At 49.3% G+C, this 26,988-nt stretch overlaps 1 protein-coding gene across 3 annotated transcripts in view; it reads left to right on the top strand.

Moving 5' to 3' along the window:
* Nucleotides 1–1,696: 1,696 nt before the first annotated feature.
* LOC122927332 (A-kinase anchor protein 8-like) overlaps nt 1,697–26,988 on the top strand; it is a 54,244-nt gene continuing 28,952 nt past the window's right edge. For 2 of the 3 annotated variants that reach the window (XM_044279066.1, XM_044279064.1), the window contains exons 1-14: nt 1,697–1,810; nt 15,967–16,088; nt 16,283–16,376; nt 17,054–17,138; nt 17,222–17,272; nt 17,585–17,641; nt 18,449–18,520; nt 19,602–19,655; nt 21,910–21,969; nt 23,948–24,018; nt 24,612–24,675; nt 24,751–24,817; nt 25,556–25,739; nt 25,824–25,902. In XM_044279066.1, coding sequence (XP_044135001.1) covers nt 15,997–16,088; nt 16,283–16,376; nt 17,054–17,138; nt 17,222–17,272; nt 17,585–17,641; nt 18,449–18,520; nt 19,602–19,655; nt 21,910–21,969; nt 23,948–24,018; nt 24,612–24,675; nt 24,751–24,817; nt 25,556–25,739; nt 25,824–25,902 — 1,030 coding nt within the window. In that variant the 5' untranslated portion in view covers nt 1,697–1,810; nt 15,967–15,996. The remainder of the gene's footprint in view (nt 1,811–15,966; nt 16,089–16,282; nt 16,377–17,053; nt 17,139–17,221; nt 17,273–17,584; nt 17,642–18,448; nt 18,521–19,601; nt 19,656–21,909; nt 21,970–23,947; nt 24,019–24,611; nt 24,676–24,750; nt 24,818–25,555; nt 25,740–25,823; nt 25,903–26,988) is intronic. The other variant, XM_044279065.1, reaches the window with a different exon arrangement.

Raw genomic sequence — 26,988 nt, 5'->3', positions numbered from 1 at the left:
CCCGGGAAGCAAGGAGGAGGGGCCGGGAAGATTGCGGCCTAGCGGGCCCAAAAGCCGGGGCCTCGATTTATTAAGGCGGCCGGGAATGGAGCGAGGGGGGCGGGGCGAACCGCGGCCGACAGAGGGCCCACCGAATCATAAAAATAGGTGAGGAGGGTAGGGGGGGAGAAGCGACACCTAGGGACAGGTGGATCAGGGCAAACGGAGCACCTGGGAGCCGGGAACGGGCCACAGAAGATGAGGCCTAGTCCCGGCAGAAGCCGGGGACTAAAGTAGCGGAGAAGCCAGGGAGAAGACTGTGTGGCCAGGGAGGAGAGAAAAGACCAACCAAGGGGGAAGAGAAGGGAGGGGAAACAAGAATATAACCCCCCCCAGAAAAAAGGGGGGGTTGGCTAGGGGGAAGATGGAGGCTCCCCAGGACCCCCAGCTAAGGTGGATCCCATCCCCCTGGCCACAGGAGGGAACCTAACCCTGGGGCAGGGACACAGGGACAGGGGAGTATACTCACCATCAGATATACTCACCATCCGATGTCTTCGGGCGCAGCAGGGTCACCCCTTCGGCAGACTCAACACGGAAACCGTGGGAATGCCGGCAAGCCACTGCGGATGCAGTCCGTGGGGACTGGGTGACCGGCGATGGTACCGAAGTACGCGCCCGCAGGGGGGCAACTAAAGTGGAACACGATGGAGCCCCAGCCTGCAGCAGGTATAACGGTGGAGAACACCGAGACCTGCGGAAGAGAGAAAAAAGAAAAGAATAAAAATAAAAAACAGCAGAACCTGCAAAAAAGCAGGACAGGTCTGCCTCCTACGGACACTAGACTAAAACTGAATAGCCTCGTGCCTGTGGAGAGGGTATAGCCCACCTGGGAGGAGCCAACACTTTTTGTGTCTAGTGCCTCCTAGTGGTAGTTGGACATATACCCATGGTGCTGTGTCCCCCAATGCCATGCACGAGAAATTGCATTTTTTTGCAAAAAAATCGTTACATTTCGATTAATAACAAAAAAAGTAAAAATGTCAGCAGCAATGAAATACCACCAAATGAAAGCTCCATTAGTGAGAAGAAAAGGAGGTAAAATTCATTTGGGTGGTAAGTTGCATGACCGAGCGATAAACGGTGAAAGTAGTGTAGTGCCGAAGTGTAAAAAGTGCTCTGGTCATGAAGGGGGTTTCAGCTAGCGGGGCTGAAGTGGTTAACAACCAAAGATGCGCCTAATAAACGTGCATGCCGCTCATAAATTAGGCACATCTTCCGACATTAACGTTGGTGTAAATTTTAAATGTACAAAAAAGAGCGCCGAAAAAAATGACAATATTAATAAACGACCCCCATGTCGTCATAAGTCATTGTTTTTAAATAGGGCTCATGCACATGACCGTGATCATCCCGGGAAACACGATCCAGCTTCCCCGAACTGACTGTAACCCAAGAGTTATTCTTGGGTTTGTGTTAAATTGCACCTGTTCACACATGCAGACTTTGCATCATTGGGGCTGCGTTTCAAAAATGACAGGAAAAAAAAAATTAGTTTAGCAATATATATATATAAATAACGTCCCCCACATAACGTATGTCGGCGAGAAGCTCAGCCATAGGACAAAATACACAAGACGGAAACCTCCCACACTACAGACGTCGCGAGGATCTCGCGTCACTTTCTCCTATTACGTCACATCCGGGAACCAACCAATCGCATTCATCAGAGACTGTCCTATCGGAACGGACTTTTACTCGGCGATCTGCGCATGCGTGGTGTCCAGTTGATGAAACGGAGTGGGTCGGATTCATCGAGCTATAGAAACCGGTATGAGAATCCTGATGGGTGTCGTAGTCACAGCAGTGTCTCATATGTTCTAATCCACGAGGACCGTTCAGGGCGGTGGAGCTACAGAACCCAGTTAGCTCTGGGAGGTCCTGCAGCGGGCTGGTTGCTGGCAGTGCATGCCGGGCCTTGTATTGTGCTGCTGATGTACAGGTAGTGGGATCATTGGGCTTCGTTCACATCACCGTTCAGGAAAACGGAAAGGACGGGTTTGGCACATACTGAGCGGAAGTGAGCCTACGGGCCCCATAGACTGTAATGCGGTCCGTTAGGTTTCTTCTTCCGCCCACTCCGTTTTCCTGCCCCGAGAACGGAAAGGCTTAATGGTGATGTAAGGAAGCCTTATTATCATCTGGGGTTAGGGCTGCAGCTGTGTGGTGGTCCTACGTTTCCTGTGGGCTTTCTAGTGCATAAAAAATGGCTGTCAGTGGGTTAATTGCTCTCTGTACTGGTTTAATTGCTCTCTGCACTGAGCCCCAAGGCCCCCCCCCCCCCGCAGTAAGGGGGTTAGCGCCGAGGGCCCCCCCCCCCGCAGTAAGGGGGTTAGCGCCGAGGGCCCCCCCCCCCCCGCAGTAAGGGGGTTAGCGCCGAGGGCCCCCCCCCCGCAGTAAGGGGGTTAGCGCCGAGGGCCCCCCCCCCCCCGCAGTAAGGGGGTTAGCGCCGAGGGCCCCCCCCCGCAGTAAGGGGGTTAGCGCCGAGGGCCCCCCCCCCGCAGTAAGGGGGTTAGCGCCGAGGGCCCCCCCCCCCCGCAGTAAGGGGGTTAGCGCTGAGGGCCCCCCGACAGTAAGGGGGTTAGCGCCGAGGGACCCCCCCGCAGTAAGGGGGTTAGCGCCGAGGGACCCCCCCGCAGTAAGGGGGTTAGCGCTGAGGGCCCCCCCCCCCCACAGTAAGGGGGTTAGCGCTGAGGGCCCCCCCCGCAGTAAGGGGGTTAGCGCCGAGGGACCCCCCCGCAGTAAGGGGGTTAGCGCCGAGGGCCCCCCCCCGCAGTAAGGGGGTTAGCGCTGAGGGCCCCCCCCCCCACAGTAAGGGGGTTAGCGCCGAGGGACCCCCCCCCGCAGTAAGGGGGTTAGCGCCGAGGGACCCCCCCCCCCGCAGTAAGGGGGTTAGCGCCGAGGGCCCCCCCCCCCCCCGCAGTAAGGGGGTTAGCGCTGAGGGCCCCCCCCCACAGTAAGGGGGTTAGCGCCGAGGGACCCCCCCCCCCGCAGTAAGGGGGTTAGCGCCGAGGGACCCCCCCCCCGCAGTAAGGGGGTTAGCGCCGAGGGACCCCCCCCCCCCCGCAGTAAGGGGGTTAGCGCCGAGGGACCCCCCCCCCCCCCCCCGCAGTAAGGGGGTTAGCGCCGAGGGCCCCCCCCCGCAGTAAGGGGGTTAGCGCTGAGGGCCCCCCCCCCACAGTAAGGGGGTTAGCGCCGAGGGACCCCCCCCCCGCAGTAAGGGGGTTAGCGCCGAGGGACCCCCCCGCAGTAAGGGGGTTAGCGCCGAGGGCCCCGCAGAGCAGGGAAAGGGGGCATGGTTATCTTGACTTGAAGCAAGGAGGCTGCTGCCCCCTTGACTTCAAACTCTGCTGTTACATAGCGCGTGCAGGGGATTAAAGTTAGTTTTTCAAGATTTTGGTGCATCCAGCCGGAGGAAGAAAAGGATCTTTGGGAACATACTGCTGGCTACTTTAGGGTAATGCTGGTGGATTCAACCATTTCTGAGATACAAGGATTAAAAAAAAAAATCTGTCAGTTTGCAGCAGTTATATTTGAATCCCGTCATCTGACGGCTCATTTGTATCTCTGATCTCGTGACTTCTGAAACCTGACATTAGAGCTATATTGTCATCAAACTGATAAGAATATGGCTTACCTAAGTGTTTAGGAGGTCAGGAGATCAGAGAGAATGTTGTTTCCTGATTTGACTTTAAATGCACCAACCACACAGTGTGAATACACCCTTATAGGGAAGCAGAGGAGGTCTCGTGAGGACTGTAGATTATGTGCGGGGTGAATAGGGGACCCATGGTGGGTGATCATGTATGTCTACGTTAGAATTTTGAACTGAATCCTATAAGCCAGAGGGGGGAGGAGCAGAGGAGAAACGAGGGGTGCATTAGGTGGGATTGTGTTCAAATCAAACTTCTTTTGGAATTTGATATTCTGCATGTCAGAAGTCCTCTGATGGAAGGCAGCAGCTTATTCTTATTATGTGTTTGCATACGGTGGAATTTATCACCCATGCAGGTCTGCTGTGGGTATTTTCCTCCATGCTGCCGTCATCCTGTAAAAGCACCCACCAGACAGAGTACAGGGAGAGAGCTTCCTCTCACTGATCCTGCTGCCCTGGTTATTTCCCCTTGTGGAAGCTCCTCCAGGGCGGTTTACATATCTCATTGGGAAAAAGTTTTGTATGCCCCCCCTTTCCTTGGTCGCTGTCAGATTTTTTTTCAAAATAGAAATTATTACTGTATTTTTCGGACTGGTGGGGGGCAGGCCAATAGGAGGCCTCAAGCCAGATGAGCCTTCCTAGCGTCACCCTAGCGATGCTGAAGCTGATGCCCTCAGTTAAACTGGAAGAGCACAGGCAGTGTTCGGCAAGGATGTACTTTATATTAAATGGGGCCGAACCGCCGAAGTGGACTTCCGGTGGCACACATGGGCTAGCATTAGTACGGTTCCTGCCAGACCCTGCTAATGTGAAAGTAGCCTAAATCTTCCTGAAGGTCTTTTGCTGTCAAGAGGGGTTCTGATTTGCCTTTCTACCAATCCTATGAACAGCTGGCTCGGAAATTATTTTGGGGTCTTCCAGACCTTCTCTTGACCTCCGCTGTTCCTGTTCACTGCCATTTCCTAATTACATTTCAAACTGAGGAAATGGCAACCTGAAAACACTTTGCTATCTTCTTATAACCTTCTCCTGCTTTGTGGGTCTCGGTCATTTTCATTTTCCAAGTGCTAGGCAGCTGCTTAGAAGAACCCATGACTGCTGTTTTTTGGACAAGGTTTGAGCAGTGTTTCCCAACCAGCGTGCCTCCAGCTGTTGCAAAACTACAACTCCCAGCATGCCCGGACAGCCTTTGGCTGTGCGGGCATGCTGGGAGGTGTAGTTTTGCAACGGCTGGAGGCACGCTGGTTGGGAAACACTGGGTTAGAGGACTCTAGGTATTTATAAAGCTTTGAAACTTGCATCACCCGGCCTTTCCTAATGATGACTGTGAACAAGCCTTAAAGGGTTTCTACCACGAGAAATACTGTAATGTAGCTGACTGATATAGCGATGCGCTAATCTCAGCACTACATAACAGTATGTTTTTGACATTTCCCCCTACCGCCGTTCTGATAAAATTAGCACTTTTATAATATGCAAATGTTCGGCGCAGCGAGTGAAGGCCGCTCCCCTGATGCCGGCTTCCTAACTGTGACGTAGTCGGCGCAGGCGCAGTGAGGAATCCCGTACCAGGAGCGCATCATTCACTCACTGCGCCTGCGCCGAATACAGAAGTGAACAGCGCAGGATTTCGTAAGCGATGCTGCGAACCGTGGCATCAATCAAGAGCAGCGGGGCGGGCAGAACAGGGGACCTGGGCGGGATAAAGGGTGAGTAGACGGAGCCTCTAGGTCAGGGATGGCCAACCTGAGGCTCTCCAGCTGTTGCAAAACTACAACTCCCAGCGTGCCCAGACTGCCTACAGGTATCAGCCTACAGCAAAGCATGGTGGGAGTTGTAGTTTTACAACAGCTGGAGAGCCACAGGTTGGCCAGCCCTGCTCTAGGTGATGATTTTACGCCCACATAGCACCTAGAGGCTCATTAGCCTATTATACAAGTGTGTATTTTATCAGAACGGCTGCAGGGAGAAAGGTAAAAACACACTGTTATGTAGTGCGGAGATTAGCGCATCGCTACTGTCAGTCAGCTACATTACGGTATTTCTGATGGTAGAAACCCTTTAACCCCAACAGGCTATTTAAGGTCTGAGACCTCGGTCAAAGTCATCTGAGCGCTCCAATCTCCTCATGTTTCATCTTTAACTTCATGCCTTTTGGAGATTATTTTATCTTCAAGTTGCTCAACTGTTCACAGTAACAGTAATTTTGACGAGGGGTGTCCAAACCTTTGCTTGCCACTGTATGGTTACATCCCTGGACTTTCACCGGGGAAACGTGTGACACTTCTGCCCATATTAGTGGAGCTTTCCTGGGTGGAGATGAGGGGAAGAGCTCTCCCAATGTTCTGTGTGGGGACACCAGCAATTCCGTATTGTTACAATAAAGTTGGAGGAAAGATGTCCGGAAGCAAAGAGATGACCTCTGAGGGGAGACGGGCAGAGAAGGGGCTTCTCCATCACCGGAGCTGCAGATGGCAGACCTGCACATTGAAGCGGCTGCCCCGCTGGGCTCTCAGGATGTAAACTTCCGCTTTGACAACGTTGCAGGTCACTGCTGTGGCCAGTGATTGGCTGCAGCGTTGTCAAAACAGAATTTTACATTCTGGAAGAGCAGCCGGGGAGAGAAGAAGCAGGGAAGTATTAGGGATCGACCGATAAAGATTTTTTAGAGCTGATACAGATAACCTGTGAACCTTCAGGCCGATGGCCGATAACTTATACCGATATTCTGTGCATTTTCATTTTAGAAAAAAAAATTCTACACAAATCTGCTGTTAAATGGACACGTTTATTGTTAACATTTAGCTTTTCTCGCCCAGTTTCCTTGGGGGACACAGAAGACCTTGGTATAGCTCATCTCCATAGGAGGCGTGACACTAAGTGAAAACTGTTAAGCCCCTCCTCCACAGCTATACCCTCAGCCTGGAGAGAGAGGCTGCCAGTTTTAGCTTAGTGTCCAAGGAGGCAAGACACTCCCTGCTACTGCAGGGCTGTTTTCTCCTTGTTTTTAATTTTGATTTTTACTTTTTCTTTTCTTTTTGTTCCAGACATTACGGGACAACAGAGTCGCACTAGACCTCTCTGTTTCTCCCGGGGTTGAGCTGCGCCAGTGCCGGTCATCCGCACTGCTGCCTCCCCCACAGAAGGCAAGGTGGACCAGGGCAGCCCAGCTCCCCTGCATCCCGCCAGCGCAAGGGTCGCCCGCACGCCAAGCCCCTCTTCCAGCGTCCTGCCACTACGGTGCCAGTAGCTGAAGGGGCGACCCTGCTGGAACGGACCGAGGGTGAAGACGGCTGTGGTGAGAGAGTGGCTTCTCCAGCCCTACGACCCCCTCCCCCCACCCAGGTCTCCTGCGTGACTGACCCCCATATTGGTCCCTGCTGGTCCTAGGCTGGCCCCATCCTAGCTTGTTTTATTAGCTCCCTCTCCTCCCCTCCACAATAGGTGCCCACTGAGGGGTTATGCTGGCGTCCCTATCATGCCGCCCAGGGAGCTGCCTCTATACGGGCACCCGGTCACAGGGTTCCCCCCCCCCCCCCCCCTATCGCCTTACCGGTGCGCTGCTCAGGGCCAGAGGCCCTCTCCTGACGGCTGCAGCGTAGGGCCCTTGTTTCCGGTCCGCGGGGTGGGCACCCGCGGCCGGCATGACTGGTGCGGTGTCCCAGCAGACCCTGGCGACCACTGCTGCTCTCAGAGGCTGTCTTTCCGGTCGGCCGGGCGCCGCAGAAAGATTCTTTCCAGCTCCTTCCCGGGCCCCCTGACTGTTCCGGCCCGCGGGGTGGGCTCCCGCGGCCGGTATTATGCACGCGCCGCTCCGCTCCCTCCAGGTCCTTGCCGGTACCTCCGGGCACCGCGAAAATTTAGGCCCCGGCTTCGCGGCCGCGAAAATTTAGGCCCCGGCTTCGCGGCCTAGTAGGCCGCAAATTTCCGGCCTCGATTGGAGGGGGCGGGCACTCTCCAGGCGCGAATTCTTCCCGCCGGAGGTCCCCCCGCCCCCAGGGCATCGCTGCACCGCTCTCAGGTCGGATCCCTGTTAACCTCTTGGATGCCGACGGCTCCCATCTGGAGGAGACCCTAGGATGGCTAGCCTCTCAAAGAGGCTGTGCCCTTATATGGTGGCCCCTTCCTGCCTCAAAGAGGCTGTGTTTTAGAATAATAAATAAATAAAAAAAAAAAAAAAAAAAAGAATTAACAGTATGTGTGTATATATATATATATATGAGGTATCTGTATTTTTTTGTTGGCTGCGCAGGATGCTGCAGCCTGACCTTAGAGCGCTGGCCGTATGCCTGCCCCTATTCCATAGGCGGCATGTTGCGCTCCGTGGCACTGGCCAGGTATACATGTTCCCCTTCTAGGCGGACCCTTGCCCTCTCCTGGGATACGGCGCTGGCCAGGTGCAGGCCGCCCTTTTCTATAGGCAGAATTAGTCGCCTTCTCCAGTCACGGTACTGGCCATGTGCATGACCCCCCATTATAGGCGGCATACTGCACTCTCTCTGGCTGCGGGCTGGCCTTGTGCATGACCCCCTTCTGTAGGCGGAATACTGCCCTTTTACCGCATACGATGCTGACCATGTGCACGACCCCCTTCCATAGGCGGAACGCTGCACTCTCGCTGGGTTTGCTACGGCCATATGCGTGACCCCCTTCCATAGACGGGACGCTGCACTCTCGCTGGATTCGCTACGGCCATATGCATGACCTCCTTCCATAGGCGGAACGCTGCACTCTCGCTGGGTTCGCTACGGCCATATGCATGACCTCCTTCCATAGGCGGAATGCTGTACTCTCGCTGGGTTCGCTACGGCCTTATGCATGACCTCCTTCCATAGGTGGAATGTTGCACTCTCTCTGGCTTCGCTGCTGGTCATACGCATGACCTCCGTCCAAAGGAGGGCTGCTGCGCTCCCTCTCTCTGGATTCGCTGCCGGCCATATGCATGACCTCCGTCCATGGGCAGAACGCTGCACTCTCGCTGGATTCGCTGCCGGCCATATGCATGAGCCGGCCATGTGCATTGCCTCCTTCCATAGGCGGAATGCTGCACTTTCTGGATTCGCTGCCGGCCATACGCATGACCTCCGTCCATAGGCGGAATGCTGCACTCTCTCTGGATCTGCTGCCGGCCATGTGCATGAACTCCTTCCATAGGTGGTTTGCTGCACTATCACTGGATTCGCTGCCGGCCATGTGCACGACACCTTCCTTGGGTGGTGTGCTGCACTCACTGGAATCGCTGCCAGCAATGAGCATGTATCCTTTCCTCAGGCGGCATATGCACAACGCCACTGACTGTGGTTGTTTTCTCGCCAGTGCGTTGCTGGCCATGTGCATGTCCCGCATCCTTGGCGGGGTGCTTGCATTTTTGCTGGATGCGATGACGGCCGTGTGCATTACCCGCCCCTTTCTGGGTGGAATACTGCTCTTTCGCCGGATATGTTGCGGGCCATACACGGCCCACCTCATCCATGGGCAAGAATTTGCACCCTCACGTGACCCATGGCTGTCCTTGAAATGCTGTGCGGGATTCTTGCTTGTTCTCCTTCGTTGTGGAGTAGTTGCACTCTCACAGTATTCGGTGTTAGGTGGGTTATTGCGCACTCGCTTTATGGTAAGATAACCCCGTGCATGTCCCCCTTTCTCTGGGCGGACCTCCTGCGTTCCCGCTGGGTACTGTGCGGCCATGTGATTAGTCACCTTCTGGGCGAACTATGGTATGTTCTACTTCTCTGAAGTTGTTACTGGCCTTGGGCAACCCCCCTTTGGGACGGGCCTTTGCATTCTTACCAGCTGCAGTGTTGCCAGGTGCATTTCCCCCTTTTCTGGGGGGCCTGCCTGCGTTCCCATCGCATGCCATACTGATGTCTTGTGCATCACTCCCTTTCAGGTTGCACTTTGCACTTCCGTTGATACTGTTGGGCTCTGTGGCTGATCCCCTTCACTGGGTGACTATTTTTTTGCAGTGAGCGGAATTTTCTGGTGCGCTCTGTCCGTTGTTTGGGCCGTGTATGCCTTCTCCTCCCATAGGTGGGTTGGCCTTCTCACTGCTTGCGGGGCTGTTCGTACGTATGCCTCACTTCCTCCTGCGACATACCCTTTTTTCTCTTGGGATGTGGTGCTGTCACGGGCCTTGCACTCTTCTCTAAAGAGATCATTCTGTCCACCTGTATAACCCTTGGGTGCTGTCATACAAGCATTACAAGTATGCCGCTGTATTCAAAGGTGTATTCTTTAGATATGAGTAGATGGGCTCTACTTGCTCTCTACTTCGCCGAGCTGGGTGGTGCTCGTTTTTCTGGTTTGGCCTGTATATTGTGGTCCCGTTGTTTCGGCATCCACCATGTCCGTTGGCCTTTCCACCTGGGGAGTGTTCGTGGTTCTTTGATACGTACCCTTTCGTTCTCCCGTGCACTCGCTTCCCGGCGCAAGTGGTCACTGGGTCGAGAGTGCCGTTTGCAGTGCCACTCGATTTCTGCGTTAGCTCTGGCGGGACTGCTGTTCCCTCGCCTGCTACTGTTTTTTCCTCCTCTTCGGGTGTCGTGCAGTATGAGTTTTTTCTTTTGGCGCCCCCTCTGCGCTTTAGGCTGGTCCGCTACCGGGTTCGGGCCGCTTTTCTCGGGATGGTCACCCAGCTGCTCTTGGGTGCTCACTTACCCAGGTCCGTAGGACCTCCACCTTGGGTTCTTCAGGGTACTCGCCTTCTGCGTGGCAGTGAACCGGGCGTCTCGGTGAGCGGGGTTCTGCCTTTGAGCTGTCCTATGGCTTCCCTGTTGCCCACTCCTCCTTTCAGTTGTAGGGTGTTATGCCGGCCTCTGTCTCGACTGCCTTTTTTCGCCGGCTCTGCTTGGCTCCCACTCGGTTTGGCTCGGCTCCCTCCGATGTGGCTTTTGCCCCGGCCGCGCTTCAGTGGCTGTTCCTTCGCTGCCCTCCCCTCTGGGGAGAGCTTGGTTGTTCATGTGGATGGTTCTGATGTTCCTCTTGGCCTCGTGCTGTCTCCCTTGTTCACTCTGGCTGTAACTTGGGAGGACCCCCATTCGGTCGAGATTGTCATTAGATCTCCCACACCGGGACTGTAGGACGTCTTCCTGTGGTGGCTACATCAGCATGGACTTTAGCCTGTCTTGTCCTGGCGGTTGCTGGGCGGACCCTTCGGTTCCTTCCGTCTGTCCTTCTGCTCCCCCACTCCGGGTGGTTACAGGACTACGTTGCTCGGGGGCCGACGGGACCAGTTTTGCCGACCGTTCTGCCGGTGTTACTGGTCTGCGCCTGTTCACATTGGGTTTCACCCGCTTGCCCAGGCGACTCTAGCGGGCTCGCTAGTGTTCGCTCCTGGCCGTGTTTTGTCCAGGATCTGTTGTAGGACTTAGGGGTTTTACCGGGGGTTCTGTGGGAAGCTGGGCGTTCCCCCACTCTGCCTTTCTCTCTCCATGGTTCTGTCTTTCTCCAGTCCGACCTGGATCTGGGACTGGGACTCTGTTGCTTGAAGTGTCAAGTGTCAGCGCTGTCCTTCCCCTTTCGGCGTTCCCCGGCCCTCTGGGCCTGTCAGGGCCCTTTTCCGTGGAGCGGCTTTGGGGTTCCCTCGTACTGCCCCTGGGTACCGCCCTGGGCATTGCATACTGGGCTCTTGGCGCTCCAATCTTTCCCTTGGAGCCGTTACAGGAGTTCTCTCTACTCCTTCTGTCCTGTACGGTTATGTTTCCGTAGCCGTCGTGTCTCTGGCGGGTGCCTGGGTGGCGGCCCTTCTTGTTCCGAGCCTTCTCTTTCCTCGGGACAGGGCTGTTCTCCATCCCGTCTCTTCCTTCCTTCTGAAGGTGGTGTTTGTCTTTCATTTTAACGGGGCTTTCGTCCTCCCCTTCCCACCCCCGGGAACGGACACTTCACCGATTTGGGAGTTGTTTGGGCCTTGCGGTTTTTACTTGGAGATCTCCGACTCTTGTCGACGTTCGGTCTCTTGGTTTTCCAGGAGGTCCGCGCAACGGGTTGGTGGCCTCCGGGGTGGCTTTCCTCCGCTTTCTCACAGTGGTTGTTGCTGTGGTTACCGCACCAAGGGCAGGGTTCTGCTTTTGGTGTCACCGTTCGTTTCACCGGAGCGGTCGGTGCCTCCTGGGCCGGTGGCATTTGGTTTCGGCCATGCGTCTGTGCGCGGCGGTCACTGGTCTGCCTTACAGCGTTCTACAGGGTGCATACTCTGGCTTCGGCAGATGCTGCCTTGGGCCGCCTGGTCTGCGGGCGGCGGTTTCTTGATGCCTTCGGGTGATTCGCCTTGGTGCTGTGGTCCCTCCCCCTTTTGGACTGCTTTTGAACGTCCCAAGGTCTTCTGTGTCCCCCAAGGAAACTGGGCGAGAAAACGAGATTTTTGTATAACTTACCAGTAAAATCTCTTTCTCGCTCTTTCCTTGGGGGACACAGCACCCACCCATTCTTTGTTTTTTCTCTACACGGTTTCCGAGTTGTTTTACCCGTTGGGTAGTTGGCTTGTTGGTTCCACTTTTGGACTTTGCCCTTTTTTCACTACTTGGACACGCAACTGGCAGCCTCTCTCTCCAGGCTGAGGGTATAGCTGTGGAGGAGGGGCTTAACAGTTTTCACTTAGTGTCACGCCTCCTATGGAGATGAGCTATACCAAGGTCTTCTGTGTCCCCCAAGGAAAGAGCGAGAAAGAGATTTTACTGGTAAGTTATACAAAAATCTCGTTTTTGTGTAAATGTTTCATTTTTTTTATTGGTAAATATGTACCTGGCTGTTACTGATGCTGTTAGCAGTCATAGGACATCCCAGCATGTTACTGATAAACCTCCTGCTAGTATACATATACAGTGTTGTATATTATATACCTCCTGCTAGTATACATATACAGTGTTGTATATTATATACCTCCTGCTAGTATACATATACAGTGTTGTATATTATATACCTCCTGCTAGTATACATATACAGTGTTGTATATTATATACCTCCTGCTAGTATACATATACAGGGTTGTATATTATATACCTCCTGCTAGTATACATATACAGTGTTGTATATTATATACCTCCTGCTAGTATACATATACAGGGTTGTATATTATATACCTCCTGCTAGTATACATATACAGGGTTGTATATTATATACCTCCTGCTAGTATACATATACAGGGTTGTATATTATATACCTCCTGCTAGTATACATATACAGGGTTGTATATTATATACCTCCTGCTAGTATACATATACAGGGTTGTATATTATATACCTCCTGCTAGTATACATATACAGGGTTGTATATTATATACCTCCTGCTAGTATACATATACAGGGTTGTATATTATATACCTCCTGCTAGTATACATATACAGGGTTGTATATTATATACCTCCTGCTAGTATACATATACAGGGTTGTATATTATATACCTCCTGCTAGTATACATATACAGGGTTGTATATTATATACCTCCTGCTAGTATACATATACAGGGTTGTATATTATATACCTCCTGCTAGTATACATATACAGGGTTGTATATTATATACCTCCTGCTAGTATACATATACAGGGTTGTATATTATATACCTCCTGCTAGTATACATATACAGGGTTGTATATTATATACCTCCTGCTAGTATACATATACAGGGTTGTATATTATATACCTCCTGCTAGTATACATATACAGGGTTGTATATTATATACCTCCTGCTAGTATACATATACAGGGTTGTATATTATATACCTCCTGCTAGTATACATATACAGGGTTGTATATTATATACCTCCTGCTAGTATACATATACAGGGTTGTATATTAGATACCTCCTGCTAGTATACATATACAGGGTTGTATATTAGATACCTCCTGCTAGTATACATATACAGGGTTCTATATTAGATACCTCCTGCTAGTATACATATACAGTGTTCTATATTAGATACCTCCTGCTAGTATACATATACAGTGTTGTATATTAGATACCTCCTGCTAGTATACATATACAGGGTTGTATATTAGATACCTCCTGCTAGTATACATATACAGGGTTGTATATTATATACCTCCTGCTAGTATACATATACAGGGTTGTATATTATATACCTCCTGCTAGTATACATATACAGGGTTGTATATTATATACCTCCTGCTAGTATACATATACAGGGTTGTATATTATATACCTCCTGCTAGTATACATATACAGGGTTGTATATTATATACCTCCTGCTAGTATACATATACAGGGTTGTATATTATATACCTCCTGCTAGTATACATATACAGGGTTGTATATTATATACCTCCTGCTAGTATACATATACAGGGTTGTATATTATATACCTCCTGCTAGTATACATATACAGGGTTGTATATTATATACCTCCTGCTAGTATACATATACAGTGTTGTATATTATACCTCCTGCTAGTATACATATACAGTGTTCTATATTAGATACCTCCTGCTAGTATACATATACAGTGTTGTATATTAGATACCTCCTGCTAGTATACATATACAGTGTTCTATATTAGATACCTCCTGCTAGTATACATATACAGTGTTCTATATTAGATACCTCCTGCTAGTATACATATACAGTGTTGTATATTAGATACCTCCTGCTAGTATACATATACAGTGTTGTATATTATATACCTCCTGCTAGTATACATATACAGGGTTGTATATTATATACCTCCTGCTAGTATACATATACAGGGTTGTATATTATATACCTCCTGCTAGTATACATATACAGGGTTGTATATTATATACCTCCTGCTAGTATACATATACAGGGTTGTATATTATATACCTCCTGCTAGTATACATATACAGTGTTCTATATTAGATACCTCATACTATATAATGTCTGACTCTGTATGATGTAGTATGAGGTATATAATACATAACACTGTATATGTATAATCGTATGAGGTGTAGTAGGTGATATATAACACTGTATATCTATAATGCTATGACGCACGTATTTATTACCATATCACACACTGTATACGGTCTCGGCACTCTCTGTTTCTCTGGTACCCTGGCCTACACAGAACCACTTCTCTAGATCGGTGACGTCAGTCCTATCAACTAGTGTCGCCTAGTGTCGGCAGGCACGCCCACACGCGTAGTCTCTCCTGTACTCCCGCTATAGTTGGCACTGGCAGCTGACAGACATGGCGCACTCGGAGACTACAGGCGGTAGTCTGTAGACTCCCGCTATCGGCAAGGTTAGATGTCGATAACTTAGGAAATCATGAATATCGGTAATTCCGATAATCGGTTGATCCCTAGTAAGTATGCTTCCCTTCTCAGGGAAGGGTTTGCCTAAAACTGCCCAACCCCATTAATATTGATAGCCTAGCCTCAGGATAGGCAATCCGTATCTGATCTGTGGGGGTCCAACCACCAGCACCTCCACCTATCGGATGTTTTATAGTAGGTCTTCAGTGGGAGTAGTTTGTGGATGGCAGCTAAGCTGCAGTACGCCGGCGCTCTCTATCCACTGTATATTTTCCAACTACAATGGCTGATTGGTGGGGGGGCCGTGTGTCGCACTCCCACCGATGTAAGGGCAGGCTATCACTATCCCAGTCCTAGAAAACCCCTTCAGTACATTTTTCAGTTTGAAATACTCTTTAAGGCTGGAGCTGAAACAAATCTGACCCGGATCTTACCCTCCACTGCCCCATCTATACGCGGGTGGCCACTGGGCTTCCAGGATATAGACCACTCTGTATAAGGAGACAGGTCTGGAGTACACTAAAAGCCCACTTTTGTTTAAAGGGGTATTCTGGATAGGGGCTAACTATTAGATCATGAAAATGGCGGCCCCGTACCCCCTACAGCCCCCCTCATATTAATTGAGCGGCCGGTCGCATGTGCGCGTGGCCGATCCATTCATTTCTATGGCAGTTCCATACAGCGCTCGCCTATCTCCGGAATCTCCATAGAAATGAATAGAGCGCCCACTCGCATGTGCGACCGCCCACTCCTGTCATTTCAGTGGGGGCTACACATTCTCGTGATCAGTGGGGGTCCCGGCAGTAGTACCCCCACTGATCTAATAGTTATCCCCTATCCTGTGGATAGGGATAACTTCAACAAACTGGAATACCCCTTTAAGGCAGTTACATGGTTGCCCGGAGTCCACCATACATGGGGTGAAATAAATATATATATAGCACTGTATATCTCGCCCTGTTTATTACAATATTGTCTTTATCTTCTTGTTCTTATTTTTCTCTCTTTTTTTTTTTTTTTTTTTTTTTTTTTTTTATCTATAGGTCTCCGAGGTTTTAATTTCCTTGTCCACAATGAGCTACCCAAGAAACTACAGAAATATGTCAGGCCCCAGAATGTTTTCAGGACCTAGGATGGGGGCTCCTTATTTTCCAACTTATAACAGGTAGCCCACCACAGCCTGTCCGTTTCTCTTGTGATGTTTTTCTTCATCGACCCACCAGCTCGTCGTCTCATCAAGTCTTTTAGTAAAGTTAAACTGTCCGTAATGCGGGAGGAAGTGTTTGGGGATAAAGAGCATCACCACCAACCCCCAACCTCGGTATATGCGTGATGTGTCATCTTTCCTTTCTTCTCCAGATCTCGTGTGCATCAGGACTTTGAGTTTGCAGAGAATCCAGATTTGCGTGGAAATAACTTTTGGGTAGGACCGGTAGCTTCAAAGGATACTATGGTAAGTGCTTAGGAAGAGACCTTGGTGCTCACCGGAGCTGCAGCCAGTTGTCTTACAGTCAGTCTCGGGACAGTGAAGAGGATCTCTTTGGACACACAGAGAAGATTTCTTTATGTATTTCTTAGTTTTAATTGTAACATGAGATAAACTAGGGTTAAAGGAAAGGAAAAGGATGACCAGTCTACCACGTTTCAGCTGATATTTCATGAGACAACGCCAGTAGACACAATGAAAACCCCTAAAATGAGACAGATCAGCTCATGGCGTCTAAGACTTTGAACACCAGCTATGCTTCTCTCCGCAAGAAGAAATGGTACCCTCTAAGACATATGATAAAGGCTTCTCACCCAGCCAACCAAGCCCCCTGCACTGTACTGACGAGAGGCAAAAACCCTGAAACAGCTCTCTACAGATGGAGAAGGCTCTTGGTGTTGCTAATATTCTTAGTTAAATTGCAAGGCCAGTGAAAATGTCAGCTGCTCACTATAGGGTAGCTACCTCCTGTAGGCTATCTTTTTCTTGGAAGTGAGCTAATCTGTATATCTGCATGACTTACAAGAGTTCCTGTGCCAGCTGTGGTGCTGCCCGCAACAGTACCCGCTCCAGCGAGGCATAAAAAGGATTAATGTGGCTCCTGATCATCATATTTATGTATTTGCCTTCCTGTCATCTTTTAGCGGAAAGTATTTCAACATGGAAAACAGAGGAGGAACAAAAACAAGCCTTTCGTACCCAATCAGTTACCTAAAGTGGTGGAAAAAGGTACAATTATTGGGGGGAAAGTGGAGAAATTGCCGGTAGGAGCCAATCTAGATCTCACATCGCAGACCCTTTCTTTCCCTTAGAGCCAGTTGCACCTAAAAATCCAGAGAAGAAGACAATAGAAAACCCAAAAGGTGAGACACTACACCAGGGATGTAAAACTCAGGGCTTTCCAGCTGTCTCAAAACTACAACTCTGTAGGCTGTCTAAGGATGATGGAAGTTGTAGTTTTGCAACTGCTGGAGGGCCACGAGATTGACTTTCCAGGGGATAAATGCATTGACTGCAGATTAGTAGAGGAGCTGCTCGTCGGTTCTTGGCTGTTAGTGCGTTTTGGATACCATAGTTGGAGTTTCTTGGGTTATTGTGGGCATCTCCTGCCCTTTTTATAGGCTGCACTAATTTTAATAACAGGTATTTTCTGGCTTCTGTTTTTTCATTGACAGATGCGACTAATAATCCCCAGAACCATGAAGCTATCGGTCAACCACAGAATTCAGGAGGTGAGGATCCATATAGTTAACTGGCAGCCATAATTTTAGGCCTCTGGGAATGCTGGGAGGCCAGGGTTCATCTGACTCTGGCCTGCAATTTATGGTCGCCTCTCTAAGCGCCATTTTCTTTTGGCGTCAGAGTCCACAGCAGGAGAGGTAAGGGGTCACTAGCACCACTTTGGTCTGGGCTCCTCTAAACATGCTGCTAGTGGCACTGCATTCACTGATGAGTCCCATGTGCCCATCCATTCTCCAGCCCCCCCCATGAGATAACACAGTCTGCACCGCTAATCCATGCATCTATTAAAAAAAGTGCAGTCCCTTGATTATTAAATTTAATTCTAACTATTGAGCCACTGCTGCAGTCCAAAGGATTACATTGGGTTGTACGGGTTTTATCTTGCGGCTGTCACTTACAAAAAAAATAAAAAATAAAAATCAATCAGTAGCGCTACAAAAAGCCACAATGTAGCCCAGGCCTTGGACATGGGTAGAACAGGTTTTCTGCCTCTAATGTAAACAATGGATGATTCCATTCACTGACAGCTAGCAGAGACCTTGAACATGGAGGAGAAATGATACACAAAGTATAGAATAACTTTTCATTATGCACTGGTGGAATAACCGGGTATTCTGGAAAACTGAGCAATAGTTTTAACACTTTAGGGGAGATTTTGGAAGACTTGGGTTTCTTACGTCAGTCTTAAAAAACATGCACATCTTTAGGAGGTTGGTGCGCCAGAATATTTTGTTTTTAGTCTCCTGATGGCAGACGCAGTACATCATTGTTCCTTTTTTTTTTTTTTTTTCTCTTAGCACCGGGTGCAGCTAAAAAGCCAAGGCCGAGGAAGATGAACACCTTCCGTAGAAGAGGAAAAAAATCAAGAGGTGAGAATCTACACTGTGAATAGACAGAATGGGGGTCATTTATTAAGGACTGGCACTGCACGCACCAGTCTTAGTGAAAACCCTGCTGGCGGCAGAGCTGTCCCATTTATTAAGAGGCGCACACCTCATAATACATTTATTGCATTTTCTACTGTCCATACGCCAGAACAGAAATCTACTCCGGTCAGGAGGTGGAGTAGATTTCTAGTGTAATGTGCGCCAGAAAACATTTTATTAAATGAGTTTGCGGCCTCCTCTTGCCCACTTTTTTGGAAAAGTGGCTGTTGGTGTAGGAAAAAGCTGGAAAGTAAGAATTTTGTTGTAAAATGGCGCTTGTGACCAAATTTTTGACTTTTCTACACAATAAGGGCTCATGCACACGGCCATTGGTCGGCCGTTACGTGCATTGGGGACCGTAATTTGCAGTCTCCAATGCACGGGCAACATCCGTGCGGATTCCGCAGATGGATACAGACCCCTTCAACTTGAATGGGTCCGTGATCCATCCGCACCGCGAAAAAATAGAACGTAGTGGGGTTCTGTTCCTCCATTCTGCACCGGACCTTCCGGATTGCGGACCCATTCAAGTGAGTGGGTCCTCATTTGTGATGTGGGGTGCACAAGGCCGATGCCCGCATATTGCAAACCCGCAATACTGGCACGGCCAGGAAACTGGCCTAACACTGATGTAGATTACGTGACCCTCATTATGCCCCTCTGGATCAGTATCTGTGCGATGGGGATCTGACACCCGGGACCCCCGCCCATCAGCTGTTTCAGAAGGCATCGGTGCTCCTGTGAGCACTGCGGCCTTCCCTCAGGTGACCAAGCACAACGTCATACATTGTATAGTGGCTCTTTTTGGTATCGCAGCTCAGCCCTATTCACCTCAATGGGGCTGAGCTGCTCCTAGGATAGGATAGGTCGTCAGTAGAAAATTGTCGGAAAACCCCTTTAAGTTTTTAATTGAATACCATGGCTGGCGTTTCTTGGGCTGCGCATCTCCTGCTCTTTTATAGGGTGCACTAGTTTTTGTTACTGAGGGATTTTACAGTTTCTGTATTTTTTTTTTCTCTGACAGCTGTGGCTTATTATCCACAGAACCATGAAGCCACCAGTCAACCACAGAATTCAGGTGAGAATCCATAGTGTACTGGCAGCCATAAAGGGCCGTTTTACACGGGCAGATAATTGACGTGCCAGTCGACAATATAAGATGTTGATCGGCGCCTAAATGTAGCAATCATCATATTGTAGAACGGCCAATGATTGTAAGTATAAACCATTGTCCACGTACAGTCTGCCCATTGTCACCGGCACGCTCCCTGTCAGGTGGAGAGGGGCTGCCGGCAACCAGTAATTCTAATGTCTGTATACAACAAATGAACGTTGTATCAATGAGGCAATCGGGTTTCTTATTTTCAAGCATCTTCTGCATCCTCCTTTCCTCACCAAAATCCTGGTCCTTAGGGCCCATTCACACAACCGTATATTTGATGATTTTCCCATCTGTTTGCCGTATGTGTTGGAAAAATAAGGATACAAACGCGCAGAACGCTACGCTTTTGGATCCTGTAAAAATAAGCATACGTGTTTGTTTTTTTTTTTTTTGTATTTACAATCGAACTCTATGATGGACGGATGCAACTGTATGGCGTCAGCCTGAGGCATCCGTTTAACATATATGTTAAACGGATGGGAAAAATGCGATGTACAGCCGGCCTAAGTTTACTTAGTATTACTAAATCTTTCCTATTGTCATCTGTCATTGCTGTGGATCAGACCGATCGAGCCATCCAGGATTCACTGCTATCACAGGAGAAATGTAGCGTGACATGGCTACCATTGGAATAATGTAATACGTCATCATACCAAGTGCTTCAGAGCAAGAGCAGCTCAATGCTTGGACGATAGAGGGTAGTCCCCACTGGAGGGGCCCCTCATTTTCACCCAGACAGGCCCCCTGATGTTGGCATTGGATCATTTTATGATCTGATTCTCTGCACTGCCCTGCACTGGATCGCACAGGGCAAGGTTTTTTGTCTATAATTACACACTGCTAAGCGGAGGCTTCCTCCTAGCAGTGTTCCCGGTGATGGGCAAGGCTAGAGCAGCGCTAAAGCCTGCCCATTAGTGCCGGTGATGTCACTGGGCTCACTGCTGGGCGGAAGCCTCCGCCTAGCAGTCCTTATGGAGAGCCCGGTACGTCACTGGTACTCCATAAAATGCCTTTGCCCTGCGCAATCCAACTAGGGGCAAAGGAGAGCATCGGAGCATGAAATGCTCTGATGCCAACATCAGGGGGCTGCCTAGGTGAAATTGTGGGTATGTCCGTGTTCAGAGCTGGCTATACAAATTGGATAAGTGTTGGCCAACGTTCAATGTGTGTGGTAGCCTCCTGACTCTCCCCCAAGATGTCCCGGGGGGTAAGGATTAGGGAGCTGAATTTCAATATGCCCAATCCTTTTAGACTCCATTCACACGTCTGTAGAATGGGTCCACAAATTGCAGAACGGGTGCGGACCCATTCATTCTCTATGGGGACGGAATGGATACGGAAAACACACTATGTGCTCTCTGCATCTGCATTTCCGGAGCGCGGCCCCACAAGAAAATACAGCATGTCCTATTCTTGCCGCAATTGCGGACAAGAATAGGCATTTCAATGGGGGTGCCGATCGGGTGTATTGTGGATCCGCTATGCACTATGGACGTCTGAATGGCGCTTTATTCTTGGGGGAATAAGCTGCGTGTATGGTGTTGGACTCTGTCCGCAGCTGAAGTAGGGGGGTGGGGGTGTTAAACTCCTGACACCCCAGCCAATCAGCTATTAGAAGTGGAAGCAATGCTTACAATTGTGTCTTGAGGGGCCTGATGGTGTACAGAGGGAGCCCCTTCCTTCTGTTAACCGCTTAGCTGCCTCAGTCAATAGCCATTGACCGCTGCATCTGAGGAGATAAAATGCCAGGTTGGAAGTTAGTGATTCCTGCATTAAGAGCAGGGCGCCAGCTGTATAACCCGTCTGCCACCTGTAAGTGGCAGCGCAGATTCTGTACCCACACCCTCACTGTGCTGTACTATTACATGCTCAAAAGTGGATTGATTCACTTACAAGGAGCTGTATAGGATTGGAAGAAAAGACTGCCTTTTATCCCACAAATGGCGCCCCTCTTGTCCATCCAAGGGTTGTGCCTGGTATTGCAGCTCAGCCCCACATATATGTAATTATGTGCAATACCAGACACTACCTGTTGACAGGAGTGGCACTGTTTCAGGGAAGCATAAAATTGTTGAGGTAAGGCTGTAAAACTGTGAAGCAGTTTGTAACTTTACTCTGACATTGCACGGTTGTATATACATTATAGTAATTCTGTAATCTCTCTCATTAGCAGATGCAGCAGGGAAACCACAGCAGCCGATGCCGAAAGATGTCAGTGTGACACCTGAAGGTGAGGGGCACCGGCAGCTCTTTGTTTTGTTCTTAGGGAGATAAGCCTTCTCCCCTTCACGTGCCCAGGACACATGCATGCTCAGCTGAGTATATATGTGTATGAGGGGAGTCTGAGATATAGCCAATGGCCATTTTTTGTGTATGGCCAGCCTTAACTAGAGGGAGGCCTTACTGCGGATTAGAGCAGTCCTGCAGTAACCAGGAAAAACCACTACTCGGTGGATGCAGCTGTGTATTTCTGGGGGTAGCGGGAGTTAGACCCCCAATGATCTGCTATCGATGACCTAAGTATAGGAGAGGCCATGCAGATTAGATAAATGTTGGCCTAACCAGCCATACCAGAGTATGTGGGCCTTCTTACTCTACCCAGAGGCATATATTGGGGAAGATAAAGATCGGAAAGTAGGATTATAACTGTCCGATCCCTTTAAGCCTGTATTACATTATATTCATAGTAACGCTCATTACCGATGATCTGGTGGTGTAACGCTGCCACCGATTACCCGTTCATCGGGCAATCCAGATTTTTAAACGTGCATTGTTTGCCGGCGGTAGATCGTGCTGTGGTGTTAGCGATCGCTCCTTCCCATGCTGTGGAGGAGATCGCTGCATATATTGTCAGCAGTCTCCTCCACTTAACAAACAGGCGTTTGTCGGGAGGGAAGCGTTCCTTCCCGGCAGTCACCTGTCTAATACAGCCCTTAGGCTAGGTCTACACGACGACATTTGTCGCGCGACATTTTGTTGCACTAATGTCGCGCAACAATTTTTATAATGGCAGTCTATGGTGTCGCACTGCAACATGCGACACGTTGCGACGCGACAGTCGCAGAAAAATCCATCTTGAATGGATTTTCTGCGACTGTCGCGTCGCAGTCGCAGCATGTCGCATGTTGCAGTGCGACACCATAGACTGCCATTATAAAAATTGTCGCGCGACATTGGTCGTCGTGTAGACCTAGCCTTAGTCTTGGGAAGATAAGACACCATTAGAGGTGCCCTGCAGCTGTCTGAGCCAAGCATGTATGTGTATGGGGGTTGGGAGACAGTGTTCAGCCAAACCAGCATCCAGGAGCCATCGTCTTATGTGCATTGCCAGTCTAAGGTTGTGGTCAGCAGATCCCGCTGCTATATATTTCCAGCCTGGCCTTGATGTTTCTAGGAATCGGATCGCCACGTATCTCCCCCTACAAAAAAACGTTGTATTTTGAGTGACCTTTCTCTTTGGTCTGTGTCCAGCTTTATGAGTTTTTTCTTAAAGGGGTTGTCCGGGACCAAATGTTTTTAAAAAAAACACGTTTACTCACAGTGTACAGCTAAGTAAAGGCCTCCATACATTTTCAGCTATTTTTGCCACTTCTATGTGGCTCCAACGGTCCCCCACTCATTGTTTATATATCTGTTTATCTTTACCTGACTTCCGGCTGCACTGCCCTGTGGGTCCTGGGGCAGCGCAGCATCAGGTGGTAACAGCTGTCTCTCTGCTCCGCTGTTACTCCGCCCCCTCATCAATATTCACCTCCATTCATTCTGCAGCTCACCGCACTGGAGGGGCGGAGCTGAGCTGGTTAAGGGGCGGGGCTTAGCGGGATGTCGGCCAGCCGCTGTAACTCCGCCCCTCATCCATATTCACCTCGATTAATTTGCTGCCAGTGACGTCACCGGGCTCCCTGAGCAGCGGAAGAGGAAGCTTTGCTTGCCTGCATGGGACCCGGTACGTCACTGAGGAGAAGAAAACAGTAACTTCCGGCCAGGAATTTCAAAGATGAAAACGGGGCTGCAGAAATCTGTGCCAAAGGTACTACCTGCTTGTATGTAATGTGTATGCCACACTTGTACTATTAGAGTAATGTCCCCAATCCCGGACAACCCCTTTAATTGACGTGAATGGTAGGGGTGGGGCTGTTGACAACCTCTGCTTAGATCTCATTTAAATACCCATTTTTTTCTTTTCATTTTTTTACCATTCTTTATAGATACAGCTACGAACTCGCTGCAGCCAAACCCACCATGTGTCAACCAACCAGAAAATGCAGATGATGATCAAGTGAGTACGGAGGTTGTTGCTGGGATTTTTTGGGGTGTTCTCGGCTCTCATTGAAGAGACTCAGGTGATGGAAGTCTTATTTTCTTGGCAATGCTCCATGGGGAAAAAAGGTTTGCAAATTGGCTTTTGTCGGCAAAACCAGAGACTCCTCCAAAAAAAGAAGGGCTCTCTCGGGGGTCTTTCCTGTTGTCAGACTGGTTGGCTGGATGAGAGGTCTGAGACGCAGCTCAGGGGGTAGAGATGGTAACTGTCTCTTATTAAAGAGACTCGGCGGGTGTATGGAGACTATTTTATGAAAGTAGAGATCTGTCATATTTTAATAGTGCTACCCAGTTCTTTACACTGGCACCTTCATGCAATTTTGCATGAAAGCGTAACGCTAAAGACCTACAACACCTCCTAGAAAGTCCAAAATGTGCGTACGTTCATACGTGTCGTGTCGCTTGTACCTAAATCTGCATGCACATATCATCACAACATCCCCAAAAATCTCAGTGAACGTCCTGAAGTGTCCTGATTAGGGGCAGGGGTGTTGAGATCTAACTTCTGTATAAGTATCAATAAGGGTCTGTCATAATCTATTTATTCTGCAGCAGAGCAAGACGAACACTCAGAATGGAGACAACAAGAAACGTGACGCTGCGGAGATGACCAGAGGTAACCTCCATACCCCCTTTATTGCTGTATTGAATGGTAATCATTTAGTGACGTAAAACTCGTGTCGTTTCCTAGATGCTGATTTGCCAAGTCAACCACACAAGAAATTGAAGACAGATGAGAACGGCCCTCCTGCAGAGCAGTAAGAATCGGCAGCCATGTCTCCGTCCCCATAGAGAATGAATGGGTCTGCACCCGTTCTGCAATTTGCGGAACGGATGCGGACCCATTCTACAGATGTGTGAATGGAGCCTAAAAGGATTGGGCATATTAAAATCCACCTCCCTAATCCTTACCCCCCGGGACCCTAGTAGTTATTAGAGATTTTTTGTGTAGACTCCAGAGCTTGCCAGGGGCTCTTGGGTGTGCACCGTATTGAGCGGACTTCAGCTCTTGGCTTGAGACGCTTGAAATAGATTTTATCAAAATGACCGGGTCAATTCAAGAAAGTGACTCAATCAGGGTGTCTTTCACCATTAGATGCTCACCTCCGATAGGAGAATATAAAACAGATTCCAGAATAACTACATTAGGGAACATTTCCAAATCTTTTACTGTATATTGTAATGTCAGTTGCACTAGATCGGGGATGCCTAGTCTGCGGCCCTCCAGCTGTTGAAAAACTAAATTTCCCAGCATACCTGGACAGCCTAAAGCTATTAAGGTATGCTGGGAGTTGTAGTTCTGCAACAGCTGGAGGAACGCAGGTTGAGCATCAGGGCACTATACAATGGGTGGACAAGAAGACCTCAGTAGAAGACAACCCAGGAAGCAAAAAACGCCAGTTGCGCATATTGATGCACATTGACTATGTGGCCAACTTCGCTTCCCGTCTGGTTATATTAATATTGCAATTTTTTTTATTTTATTTTTTTATTAGGGTTGACCTTGTAAATAAGTATGGATTGCGAGGTGATACCAGTGCAATGTACTCCTGTGGCTTGTGTCGGTATCATACCCTGGACGAGAAGCTAATCCAGATACATTTCTTAACCTATAAGCACAAAATGGTGCTGAAGCATCTGCGGAACCACCTCCCGAAAAACAGAGTGAACTTCCTTAATGTAAGAGAGAAGCCATTGGATATGTCCTGCAAAGGTTCTCAATCCTGGCGTGGAGATGGTTAACCATGGTTTCTCTATTTCTAGGGACAACTTATATCGAAGATGAAAACGTCCTTGGGACAAAAGAGCAACAACGTGAATCTCGTCAGAAACGTATTTACACGTACGATAAGATTTTCTCAGCCTCTGTGTGGACTGGCCCCCATATCGTCTTCATGTGTTAGGTTTAGTGCGGGGCAAAAGTGGAGGAGTTTCCTAAAGAAACCAGTCCGATTCCTCCGTTTTATTTTGCAGAGGTAGCCTGTGCAGCTACTCCACTTTTGATTTTCCTGTGCATTTTTATTTTTCCTCTTAAAGGGCATCTGTCAGCAGATTTGTACCTATGAAAGTGGCAGCTGAAGGCATCTTTGTTGGTCCCATGTTCATATGTGCCCAAAGAAAAATGATGTTTTAATATATGCTAATGATCCTCTGGGAGCAACGAGGGCGTTGCCATTACACCTAGAGGCTCAGCTCTCTCTGCAACTGACGCGCCCCATCTATTTTGATTCAGAGGGCCAGGCAGTGAAAGCATCATCATGCCTGGCTCTGTCAATCAGAGTGCAGAGGGTGCCGCAGTTGCAGAGAAGGTGGAGCCTCTAGGAGTAACGGCAATGCCCCCGTTGCTCCTTAGAGGCTCATTTGCCTATATTCCAATTTTTTCTGAGCAATGTGGCCACATATGAATATGGGACCAACACAGATGCCTTCAGCTGGCAAGCGCACATGCCATTTTCATAGGTAAAAATCTGCTGACAGATGGCCTTTAAAGTTACCGTCAAGCAAAATATCAAAAGAGCTTTTCTACTCTCCCACGTGCACCACTTCTCTCACCCAAGTGGTTTTCTGTCAGTAAGAGGGAGACATGGTTCTGAGGATCTCTGCAGAAATGTTTTCCATGTACCTGTTAAAAGTCTGGCGACTCTTGGCCTGAGGATATACCACTTTCAGGCTTTCCAGCTTCATAATTGCTTTGGCTTGGAGTTGGCTCCCTGGACAGTCCAACCGACCCTGAGTTGCAATGAGGCTTCTCTGCACCCATTGGGTGCCTCTTTGCCAGTCGCACATGCAAGGACCTGTGTAGTACTCTGCACATCCAGGTCATCAGTATCTGATCGTGGGGGTCTGATGCCCTGGACCCCCGCTGATCAGCTATTTTAGACGGCACCGGCTTTCTCTCTGCTTTTCTTAAGTTAGTGACGACACGTTT

This window comes from Bufo gargarizans, chromosome 2 (assembly GCF_014858855.1).
Source record: "Bufo gargarizans isolate SCDJY-AF-19 chromosome 2, ASM1485885v1, whole genome shotgun sequence".
Classification (NCBI taxonomy): Eukaryota; Metazoa; Chordata; class Amphibia; order Anura; family Bufonidae; genus Bufo; species Bufo gargarizans.
Note: the sequence above shows the minus strand (reverse complement) of the source record. Positions and strands in the feature narration are given on the sequence as shown.